General features: G+C 39.0%; 1 protein-coding gene across 1 annotated transcript in view; it reads left to right on the forward strand.

The window, feature by feature from the left end:
• The first annotated feature begins 1,779 nt into the window (after positions 1-1,779).
• TIMP3 (TIMP metallopeptidase inhibitor 3) overlaps positions 1,780-12,885 on the forward strand; it is a 76,204-nt gene continuing 65,098 nt past the window's right edge. The window contains exon 1 of the mRNA XM_044087483.1: positions 1,780-2,115. Within this exon, the coding sequence (XP_043943418.1) occupies positions 2,004-2,115 (112 nt within the window). The 5' untranslated portion in view covers positions 1,780-2,003. The remainder of the gene's footprint in view (positions 2,116-12,885) is intronic.

A 12,885-nucleotide genomic window follows, 5' to 3' on the forward strand; every position in this document is an offset into this window, starting at 1 on the left:
TTGACAGAGGATCAGTTAATTAATCAATGGTGTGGCGAAAGCGGACATACTCTGGCTAGGCTTATAAATGCCCTTGGGCAGGTTGCCTAGTACTTACCTATGAACCTATATGTGTATATATATATATATATATATATATATATATATATATATATATATATATATATATATATATATATATCTACATATATGTATATATATATATATATATAGACATATATATATATATATATATATATCTACATATATGTATATATATATATATATATATCTACATATATATATATATATATCTACATATATGTATATATATATATCTACATATATGTATATATATATATCTACATATATGTATATATATATATATATATATATATATATATATATATATATATATATATATATATATATATATATATATATATATATATATATATATATATATATATATATATATATTTATATATATATATATATATATATGTATATATATATATATATATATATATATATATATCTACATATATGTATATATATATATATATATCTACATATATGTATATATATATATATATATATATATATATATATATATATATATATATATATATATATATATATATATATATATATATATATATATATATCTACATATATATATATATATATATATATATATATATATATATATATCCTCAAATATACCCCCACTAGGGTTGTTCAAAATGGGACAGACTTTTTATTGTGCAACTTTGTCGTACAAGTGAATCCCAGAACTAGTGTAAAGGACTAGATTTCACTTTGTTGCCCAAATTAAAGCTCACTTCTATAGACTTTGAGCTGTTGTTTTTTCCTGTTGCAACCAGGTGTTTCAGATGCTTAATAATTGTTGTATGCAGCCATAAAAGGAAATTTTTGTCCAAAAATCTCAGGACATTTGAATTTTTTTAGCATGATGCAACTGCCCAAATATGGGCTGTCCTGAGTGAAACACACAGTTGTGAATTTTCTAGCTAAAAATTGGGATACCAGACCAAATTAATAATAGGAATAGGGGACTCACTCACGCTAAGAGGAACAGTTTAATCACTGCAACGTTCACCTCAAAGTGAAAAGTTATTAAGGAAAGTAACCTTACTTGCAATGTCTAATTGTTTGCAATTAACGGGAATATTTTCCGCACAAAAAACACTAGCATTTGTGCAAGGCAAGAAAAATAAATCTAGCATAACATGAAGGACAGCTGAGGTAGAAGCTATTACTGTTTTATATGAATTCTGCACTCATTAGACTTCTCTGAAAAAAATAACGACCTACTAAGACATTATATACCATATAGAAGCAATCAACATTATACTGTATTTAACAAGGATGCACCCTTATTTGTTAACTGGGACAGAGCACTGATCTAAGGAACCAGTTTCGAGTCCAGCACAGCAAATCAACAATAGCAAAACAATTGTGCAACTCATATAATTATAAATATTATTTAAAGCATGCGAAACAATGCAAAATCGCACGTACGCAATGTAGCACAATATAAAACAAAAGCAATAATTTATTTTAGCTTTGAGAGAAACGGTCATTGTTCACGTCCACGACCCACAAAGTTGTCCCATGGGTGTTAACGACTCCAAATCAACAAAGTAGGAACTTTTTTTGGACGGGGGTGGATAGAGTTAAGCACATTCTAGTTCGCATGACGTCACCTTCGTGCATTCTGTCCTCCACGTTAGGGTGGGCGTGGTTAGAAACGTGGCTCGTATAACTTGGAGTCCTTTCTAAGGGGGAACAGATGTGCTAGACTGCAAGTGTAACTTGTTGAAGCAGCTTGACTTGTTGCGTTGGCAAGTTTGTAGCCGTTGTACAATTTCTGATCCGTTTTAGTGTAACAGGGAACATAATAACCACAGCAGAAAACTGCTTATTTAAAATAAACCCAACCAGCGTGGTAAAATTATAGGAACAAAAAGAGCAAGTAGTTGAGAGTAAAAGCAGGCGGGATGAAATTGTTTGTGTTTCTGCTGCTGTGCTTCTGGAAGCTTGATGAGTTGGTGGAAGCCTGTACGTGTGTACCCACACATCCACAGGATGCCTTTTGCAATTCAGACATAGGTAAGTGCATTCCGTGTTTTTGCAAATTTTGTGAATTGCTGCCTGGCAAGTGCACACATATTGTCTTTTGATGGGGCGTGCGAATTACACTTGTGTGTGTTTTTTTCCCATTGGAGTAGCAATCTCAGTGGTCCGGATTGCGTCTCTTTTGGTTTTAATTTGCTGGAAAATCTTAGTAATCATATTAAATATCCTAAGTGGCAACCGCTTATTTAATGTTATTTAATAAGTGTGCTCCGTTAGGTGCCATGGACTTTATCGATACAACTTAAGTATATAGTACCAAAAGCTGTGCTTTGTATTCTGTCTACGCACATATAGGGCATGGCTTGCATTTCACTTGTCTTCAAGTGGTTCTCTGTTACGCATTTGTTCTCTTTAATTTCCTTTAACGTTTGTACAGCCTTTTATACACACACACACGTTAAATTGCTGTTTTCTTATTGCACTCTAGTTGGGAGCATCTGAAATGAACTATTCACATACACCCTTCGGGATTTAACTCCGGGGGAGTAGAAGGGTGGGCTAGCAGATACATCACAACCTTACTTTTTAACCTTCTCTGGTGTGCTTTCTTGCAAACTTTGACCCAGTGTATATTTAGTAGAGAGATCACAGCCTTTTCAGGTGTGTTTTCTTGTAAACATTGGCAGATTTATTAACTTAATTGCCCCCTCCTTCTCGCTGCAGTTGTACATCTTGGAAGTGTAAGAGTTTTCATGTTTCACAGTTTTTTTCCGAAAAAGTTGCCGGAGAATAAAATAATGTGACTGTTATGTAAGTGTAGTATGTAACACTTGGAGGCAGGAGATGTCCTTGGGCATGGCATAGGTGCAGATTTGCTCTTATCTCTCCTGTGGACTTCTTTTGTTTATTCATTGTTTCATACCTGAGTGGTGCTGTTCCAGAGAAAATTTGTTTATGCAATGCTGGAAATTTTATTTCCAGGGGGGAGGGGGGTATCAATACTGACCACTGGAAATTTGGCCATGATACTTACCATACAGCTTACCATCAAGTTGGGCAACTTGGATCTCCTAGGTTGACGTCTCATTAAAGGACAGTACCACAGAAGAGCAACGCTCCTAGTCTGCTGCAGTGCAGGAATAAAAATTAATCAGGACAGCTGTTGTGGGAATAGAACCCACAGTTTTCTGATCCTTCAAACATCAAAAGAATTTGCAATCTTCTTGATTGTCCAGCATTAAAAAGAGTATATATTTTGTTCTGTTACTGACTGAAATATGTGTAGGATACTGGATACCTATATTGCAAGTAAGTAGATTTGAGTACAATATAAATGGCACATTTCCAGCATACGTAAAGGTGAAATACTGGAATAAAGACTTTGTATTTGCTTATGAACAGAAAACACACTCTGCTGTCTGCATTACTGTTGTAATCTTCTGGATAGATTTAGAAGACTATTGATATTTAACTTAATCACATATTGGAGTTTCATCACAGATAACAGTTGCTTTCCCAAAATGTTATGGTTTAGGGTGCTACATTTTTCTAAAGCTTTCACATTCTGCAGGAGGTAGAAGATTTATGTACAATAGAAAATACGCATCACAATGGATGTTTATGCAGCTACAACATAAACCTGTTCATAAAACTGTGTATGTGTGTATATTCTTAAACCTTTTGGTGTGGCTATTGCATGTCTGCTATTGTTGCAGCTTTATACTTATTTTGTGTTTACATCTGTAACACAGTGGATATTCTTGCAGATTTATTTATTTTTTCTTTATTTGATAACCTGTACTAATGTGTGTGTGTGTGTGCATCTGTGTATTATGTATGTGTCTTTGCTCATATGTTTTGTGTATGTGCTCTATTTTTATGTGTGTATATATATATATATATATATATATATATATATATATATATATATATATATATATAAATGTATAATGTGCATCATACCTCTTAACGTCTAAGTGCAAGAAATCTGGACAAAGGCCAGAAATAGGGCCACATTTTTAAATATTGCTGTTGTAACATTTGCTACATTAACAGAATTTGTGTTCGCATGCAATTTCTAAAGGATGTGAAGTCTGAAATGTAAGTGTATGCCATTATTTAGTGACTGCAATCCTCAGTGATTTTCTTGAAAACCAAAATTTTATGAGGGACATACCAAAAATATGAGGTCTTTCTGCAAGAAACTGGACATTTGAGAGGTATATATGTAGATATGTATGTATGTATGTATGCATGCATATGTATGACATTTTAAGCTGGTGTTTTTCTTTACAAGTCAGCTGTTGCTGGCACTTCATACTTTGTTTATCTTAGTTTCTTGATTGTTCACTGGGAACAAAGTCCATTTCTGTGTTTTCATTCGTTCCAGGAGATGCTTGCCACACTAGGAGATTTAGTACTTCTGTTTACTCTGACTGAGCCTTAAGCAGACTTTCAGAAGAAAACTTGCCATTCTAATAACATTTTGCAAGTTTAAGAAAATGCTTGCCTGGTGTTATGAGGTATTACCGTGTTCTAAGCTGGTCTTGTGAATATTGCATTTATGCAGTAATTTAGAGCAGAGGGTTGATTATGGGGTTTATTTCAGATAAGGGCTGCGAGGACAAATGCTGTGGACAATTAAGGAATAAATACCATTGTGTTCTACACTGCCATGGGTTATTACGTTTGTGCCGTGAGGTTGATGGTGTGGCGTTTGTGTGTCCAGTTTACAAGCTAAAATGTACACAGTAGCTGTGTATGTTCGTAAAGGGAATTTACAGAAATTATTTTTTAGTATGGGTCACAGTGATTAAAAAGGAGTCACAGTACATTGGGAGTTGTGTGATGAGTGTTTAGGTTTTTAGTGGGAGTTACTAGAAGACATCATGATTTCACTTAATTTGCATGCACTATGGTATAGTTTATCCAGTCAGGTGTATTGCATTTGCTTAATGTTGCAGTTATTTTAATGACATTTCTGAAAGTTGTTTGCATCAACTCTTACTGTTTTATACAGATATCCTATAGTGTAACCGCTGCTCTACTTAATATTATTGGATATGTACACATCTATATATGTATTCTTTCATTGGCATTTGTATGTTGGTTTGCGGTATAGCCGAAGGTTTTTTTTGGATTAGCCTTAGCCTATCTTAATTTGTTACTCAAGATGTGTTTAATATTGTTGATGGCAGTGCATGATTTTTAGTGGTTCATAGTTTCTTACAATAGAAGAATTATGTGAAGTAATTTGAAGTTGTTTGTTTTTTGTGTGTATATACATACTGTGCTGTATTCTGGTGTTCTCATATTTCTATGTGTAATTTTATGTTGGTGTACTGTAGGAGGACACTGCCCCCAAGATCCCAGCTGTTAGTAAACTGTAATGCCTTCAGTTTTCTGCCTACCATTGCAACTTAATTAATGTACAGGTTCTGCAATAGTATTACATAATTCATCATTCATCTCTCTTTTTTTTTTTTTTTTTCCCTCTCTCTTTGCAGTTGTGTGGATGGAGGTAATATTTTTTCCTTCATGTTGCTCCCACGTGTGTTGTACAAAGAGATTTTTTGGCTAGCACAACTGTCACTGAGTAAATGTGTTTGCTAGTGGACTTACTAACCTAATTACAGAGTGATAGTACCATTTTGGATACACTTACTATGAACTTGGGAGTAAGCATTTTACTGGCTTACCTGTAGTGTTACTAGGGTTACCACCTGTCCATCTTTGCGAGGGACAGTCCCACGTTAGGCAGTTGTGTCCTGTGGAAAAAAAAAACTAAAAAATGGCAAATGTCCTGAGATTTTAAAGAAAACTTAAGAAATATATTTTGTCTTAATAGTTGCATAAAACAGTTATTTTGTATCTGGAGCACATAGTTGTTATATGACATAGCATAAGCAACTCAAATGCTATAAAAATAAGCTTTTATTTTAGCAAATACATTTTCTGTCCATTGCACTGGTCGTTTTGTCCTGCAAAATCTCACATTTCTACAAAAAATATCCCACTTTGGGCATTTGAAAAGGTGGCAACCCTAAGTGTTACATATAACCTAATATTGGACATACTTGCTTGAGAATGAAGCAGTGTTTCCATGGCTGGAGTTCATTATTTTATAGGTGCATACTACCAAGTTCAGTAATTGTCACACGTATATCTTTATTAACAAAACCATTAAACCCGTTGGTACAGAATCTATAGTATGGCGTTCCTGATTTCTTTACCATTCCCGCAGTGCTTCTTCTTTTAGTGGCTTTCCTTCCCTTATTCCTGGGGGGGGGTGCCATTTTGATTCCTCACTTAATTGGTTCTCTTGACATTTTGCCGCCCTGATCCGTTAAATGCTGCCTATCTCAGGAGTTACACTTACTCATAATGTTATGCTGTCTGTTGGCTCTTGGTTATTTTGTAGTTGGCATTTTTGGTGTCTCGCTTGGTACTGGTATGTTGCAGTCACAGTAGCTTTAACAGGTAGCACACTCAGCATTGGTGGTGGAAGATCAGAAAAATGTGGGTTATTTTCCCATGACAGACAGCATATTTACTCTTTCTGTACTGTGAGATAAGTGGGTTGGTACCCTCAAGTGCATCATCCATCCTTTGGATGAGAAGATTCTAAGGCCCCATTTGCCTGAACCTAGTGGTAGCTCAGGTGGATGCAAAAGTTCCCATGGATTATCTTTGAGAAGAAAAAAAAAAGCAGGCAAAGCTATTTGGTGCCCTAGCCAAATTTCCCCTAGTCAGTGTGAATACCACCTCAGTCTCCCATGAAAAGAATGAACTGTCCTAGTGGGACTAGCCTGGTCAACAGAATAGTAAATATTTTTCTGATTAGAATGAAGCATTGCCTTAATGCATTCGCCTAAGGCTGCGGCATGAAGCATTGCCTTAATGCATTCGCCTAAGGCTGCGGCATGAAGCATTGCCTTAATGCATTCGCCTAAGGCTGCGGCATGAAGCATTGCCTTAATGCATTCGCCTAAGGCTGCGGCATGAAGCATTGCCTTAATGCATTCGCCTAAGGCTGCGGCATGAAGCATTGCCTTAATGCATTCGCCTAAGGCTGCGGCATGAAGCATTGCCTTGGTGCATTTGCCTAAGGCTGCGGCATGAAGCATTGCCTTGGTGCATTTGCCTAAGGCTGCGGCATGAAGCATTGCCTTGGTGCATTTGCCTAAGGCTGCGGCATGAAGCATTGCCTTGGTGCATTTGCCTAAGGCTGCGGCATGAAGCATTGCCTTGGTGCATTTGCCTAAGGCTGCGGCATGAAGCATTGCCTTGGTGCATTTGCCTAAGGCTGCGGCATGAAGCATTGCCTTGGTGCATTTGCCTAAGGCTGCGGCATGAAGCATTGCCTTGGTGCATTTGCCTAAGGCTGCGGCATGAAGCATTGCCTTGGTGCATTTGCCTAAGGCTGCGGCATGAAGCATTGCCTTGGTGCATTTGCCTAAGGCTGCGGCATGAAGCATTGCCTTGGTGCATTTGCCTAAGGCTGCGGCATGAAGCATTGCCTTGGTGCATTTGCCTAAGGCTGCGGCATGAAGCATTGCCTTGGTGCATTTGCCTAAGGCTGCGGCATGAAGCATTGCCTTGGTGCATTTGCCTAAGGCTGCGGCATGAAGCATTGCCTTGGTGCATTTGCCTAAGGCTGCGGCATGAAGCATTGCCTTGGTGCATTTGCCTAAGGCTGCGGCATGAAGCATTGCCTTGGTGCATTTGCCTAAGGCTGCGGCATGAAGCATTGCCTTGGTGCATTTGCCTAAGGCTGCGGCATGAAGCATTGCCTTGGTGCATTTGCCTAAGGCTGCGGCATGAAGCATTGCCTTGGTGCATTTGCCTAAGGCTGCGGCATGAAGCATTGCCTTGGTGCATTTGCCTAAGGCTGCGGCATGAAGCATTGCCTTGGTGCATTTGCCTAAGGCTGCGGCATGAAGCATTGCCTTGGTGCATTTGCCTAAGGCTGCGGCATGAAGCATTGCCTTGGTGCATTTGCCTAAGGCTGCGGCATGAAGCATTGCCTTGGTGCATTTGCCTAAGGCTGCGGCATGAAGCATTGCCTTGGTGCATTCGCCTAAGGCTGCGGCATGAAGCATTGCCTTGGTGCATTCGCCTAAGGCTGCGGCATGAAGCATTGCCTTGGTGCATTCGCCGCCTAAGGCGGCATGAAGCATTGCCTTGGTGCATTCGCCTAAGGCTGCGGCATGAAGCATTGCCTTGGTGCATTCGCCTAAGGCTGCGGCATGAAGCATTGCCTTGGTGCATTAAGCCTTGCCTGCGCGCATGAAGCATTGCCTAAGGCTGCGGCATGAAGCATTGCCTTGGTGCATTTGCCTAAGGCTGCGGCATGAAGCATTGCCTTGGTGCATTTGCCTAAGGCTGCGGCATGAAGCATTGCCTTGGTGCATTTGCCTAAGGCTGCGGCATGAAGCATTGCCTTGGTGCATTTGCCTAAGGCTGCGGCATGAAGCATTGCCTTGGTGCATTTGCCTAAGGCTGCGGCATGAAGCATTGCCTTGGTGCATTTGCCTAAGGCTGCGGCATGAAGCATTGCCTTGGTGCATTTGCCTAAGGCTGCGGCATGAAGCATTGCCTTGGTGCATTTGCCTAAGGCTGCGGCATGAAGCATTGCCTTGGTGCATTTGCCTAAGGCTGCGGCATGAAGCATTGCCTTGGTGCATTTGCCTAAGGCCGCGGCATGAAGCATTGCCTTGGTGCATTTGCCTAAGGCTGCGGCATGAAGCATTGCCTTGGTGCATTTGCCTAAGGCTGCGGCATGAAGCATTGCCTTGGTGCATTTGCCTAAGGCTGCGGCATGAAGCATTGCCTTGGTGCATTTGCCTAAGGCTGCGGCATGAAGCATTGCCTTGGTGCATTTGCCTAAGGCTGCGGCATGAAGCATTGCCTTGGTGCATTTGCCTAAGGCTGCGGCATGAAGCATTGCCTTGGTGCATTTGCCTAAGGCTGCGGCATGAAGCATTGCCTTGGTGCATTCGCCTAAGGCTGCGGCATGAAGCATTGCCTTGGTGCATTCGCCTAAGGCTGCGGCATGAAGCATTGCCTTGGTGCATTCGCCTAAGGCTGAGCTGTGTGACTAGACCGGTATTGGTTCACTTGGTCCCTGTGTGGTTTACTTCAACTTTTTGCTTACTGTTGTTATGGAATAGTTTATATACTGGTCCAGGGCTGCACAGATTGGTGAGGGTTACACACAGCAGATGAATGTAAAGGAATGTTTCATAGCTGCATAAACTATGAATTTGCTTGATGATGTAAAGATTTATAAAGACGCTTTTCCCAGAAAAAAGTGTATTCATCCAATCTGTGCATTGCGCAAAAATTAATATGTTTACAGCTGTGTTCTTAGTACAGACAATAATCTCTCTAAGTGCCTTTTTCTGTGACCGTTACAAATAAAGATATCTGATGCTTTTAGAGCTTACTGTGACATTTGATATAGCACCAAAGCCCTGAAAGACTTCTAATTGTAATCATGTGATGTATACAGTATGGAGAAATCTCAGCTATACTTGCTGTTGGGGTAGTGACAGAATGTGGTCTATTTTAGTAGTTTCAAACCAGAACATTTACAAATGTGCACTTATAACCTGTTTTATTTATGAGGAATACTGATTCATTTCATAACTTTAAAAGGTAGAAAGTGGTGTAATCTTGTCAAGTAAGTTTGCCATCAGGAGTGTATTTCAAGTTCTGTGTGGTGGTCATTTTTGAATAATATAGCCATTACAGGTTCAAGGATTTTCTTCACTCTATGACCAGTTTGTAGTGCTGAATGAGGATGTGCAATATGCAGTCTGTGCTTGTCAACCACTTCTGCAACGGATGTTGCCTGCATACAACTGACCTTCCCTGCAGCGCAGGAAGTGGTTTTTCTGATCTCTACCAGAAAAATCATTCTTCCCTGTGTGTTCGAGTGTCCAACACCCCCCCCCCCCCCACCAGAGAGGTGAGTGGGTCATGCCCTTTCACTCATCTCCTTCCCTGCCTAACTCCTCCAGTCTTGGAGGCCACTGATTGACCTCCAGCTAACTGTGTCACAGGAAGGGCTCCACTCCTCTGTATCGCAGATGGCCAACAGTGGTGAGTTAGTGGTCATAACCATTTCCAAGACAGTTCAGAAATGGCCAGTTCTACAACACATGCTGTTCTGCCTGGATTGTGAACCAGGAGGTTTACAAATTCCCTTGCTGTCCCTTAAGACCACTGACATGGCGAAGAGGCAGAGGAGAGTTGGGGCATAGGAGAAGCTGGGTGATGACCTGTTTTGTATTCCATAGTAAATTTCCCCCATATTCCAGTGCAAAAATGGTCCTCATTCTGACGTCTTTGAAGAGTAAGCAGGTCGGTGTAGTATTAACTGTGGCAGGTGTGTTTGTTTTCCTGATGTTGCATTAAAGCTTATTAGTATATCTCTTGAAATTCAAAAGAGTGTTAGTAAAGGAAAGGCTCTTTAAAGAGGTTGAGCATTTTGTAAATGGGATTTATTTATTAAAAAACCACATCCCAGACACAGCCACAAGACTATCAAGGAGAAAGTGAAGGACCATCTTTGAATACCTTGTAGGTCCCCTTGGGGTGTAACATTTGTAACACGTGCTTGTCATTGGCTCAGCATAAGTTGGGCAAATTAGACTTTCTACTTTGTACTTGGTGAGTATAATACCAGTCATTTAATGTATTATTTTGTTATGATCAAAGTAATGATTTTACCACACATAGCACATCAAGCTAAGCAAATGGAAAGTAGTGCAGTGAACAATTAAGAAGGTAAAACATCTAAATTTACTGGATTAGTATTGCAGGCCCTGTGTGGTTGGTGTGGCATTCCATTATTAGCATGTTGCAGCAAAAACTGAAAATGTGTGGTTTTGGTAATCCATTTGTGGTTTTGGTTATAGTACAGTATTTCACCAGTTAGTAGTAGAAATGGTCTTTTGCGTGGTTTTGGTAATCATTTGTGGTTTTGGTTATAGTACAGTATTTCACCAGTTAATAGTAGAAATGGTCTTTTGCGTGGTTTTGGTAATCATTTGTGGTTTTGGTTATAGTACAGTATTTCACCAGTTAATAGTAAAATGGTCTTTTGCGTGGTTTTGGTAATCATTTGTGGTTTTGGTTGTAGTACAGTATTTCACCAGTTAATAGTAGAATGGTCTTTTGCGTGGTTTTGGTAATCATTTGTGGTTTTGGTTATAGTACAGTATTTCACCAGTTAATAGTAGAATGGTCTTTTGCGTGGTGTCCTTTTCCAGCTCCTACAAATGAAAAAAGTTCTTTCACGATGCAAGATAAACAGCATTCATTGGTATGGCTGACGTGTACTTCTGTTTCCTTTGAGTGTACTTAAAAAAAATTTCAATGAAGGCAAAATAAAACGCTTGCCTAAACTAATGCCTGGGGGTATCTTAAATTGTGCTAGTTTTGAAATCCTGGGGTAATCCGTTTACATTTCTATAGAAATTATTCTCTGGGTGCTGCTTAGCAGAGAGCTATGAAGCAAATGAAAGAAATAACTTGGCAGAATGTTTGCTGTGTTGGCTGCCTGACCTAAGCATTGCAGATTTGTAATTTAAATCCTAGCTATTTTCAATCATGAATAATGGTGAAGTTTGCTTTTGTGAACTCTGAATTGTGCACAAGGTATGGTGGTTTGATCCCCAGTCCTGGTTATTGTTTATGGCGAGTGAAATTGGCTGAGTGAAAAAAATTCTTATTCAGTGTATATACTGTTGATGTTAGTGTTAACTACACTGGTATGGGGCTGTCCTTGACAGGTGCTGGGCTTGTGCTACTCTTGTTTATTATAGAAGCCGTTGTACCCCCACCCAAAAAAAATGCATAATTTTGTGTACTGTGGCTACTGTTTCTTTCAAGAAGTGTGTGTCCTATGAAATTTTTCTTGCAAATTTTACAGATGAAGTATTCAGGGTAATGGGTTTCGTTGCCTATGTTATTGGCAGCCATATTTGATGTAGCCATGTTATTGTTATCTAGTTTGTTTCATTTGGTATTCAGATAAGTTTTTGGTTCAGGAGTATGATCAAATCCATGAATATGCTAGTAAAAGTAGGAGTAAAGGCCTCTCTCGGAGTGGGGTCTCCATTATATATGCATGATTATATATAGATGGGGGTGTGTTTATGATTTTTCTTTTATTCAGTTGCATGTTGATCACACACAGGCACATTTTGCCACACAACGGTGGTTAGTCTGCTAGAGTTATGCTACAGTTAATGGCTTGTTTATTATTCCATAATTCCTGGGTTTTCTTCTTTTTTTCTTTGTGGTTGTGCAGCAAAGAATGGAAGGTTGTGGGGGATGAAGCCTGCATTTTATATAATAATAATTACCTACACAGGGTAGGTTTATGTATCCAAGTGTGTGTGTGTGTGTGTGTGTGTGTGTGTGTGTGTGTGTGTGGTACTTGCTTGGATTTAGTGTTGCAATCAGACGTTAACTCACTATATGGCAGAAGGTGGATGACTTTGAATGACTACAGTTTGGAATGCAACATGTAATATTGAAAATAAGACCACCAAGGACTAACGTAAATTAACTTTACTGTACACAGATCCAAATAACGGAGTTATTTGGATCTGTGTACAGTAAAGTTAATTTACGTTGGTCATTGGTGGTCTTTTATTATTTTCAGTTTACCTACTTTTAGTCTGTCTGGACTGGTTTTGTTATGTTGTAATATTGATTTTTAATTTTGTGCGTGTTTTTTTCTGATGTTTTGTGTTTGGTCATTTACTTACAGCTACAAGATAGTTAATA

The sequence above is a fragment of the Protopterus annectens genome, chromosome 11.part0 (assembly GCF_019279795.1).
Source record: "Protopterus annectens isolate FY-2018-M chromosome 11.part0, PAN1.0, whole genome shotgun sequence".
Classification (NCBI taxonomy): domain Eukaryota; kingdom Metazoa; phylum Chordata; order Ceratodontiformes; family Protopteridae; genus Protopterus; species Protopterus annectens.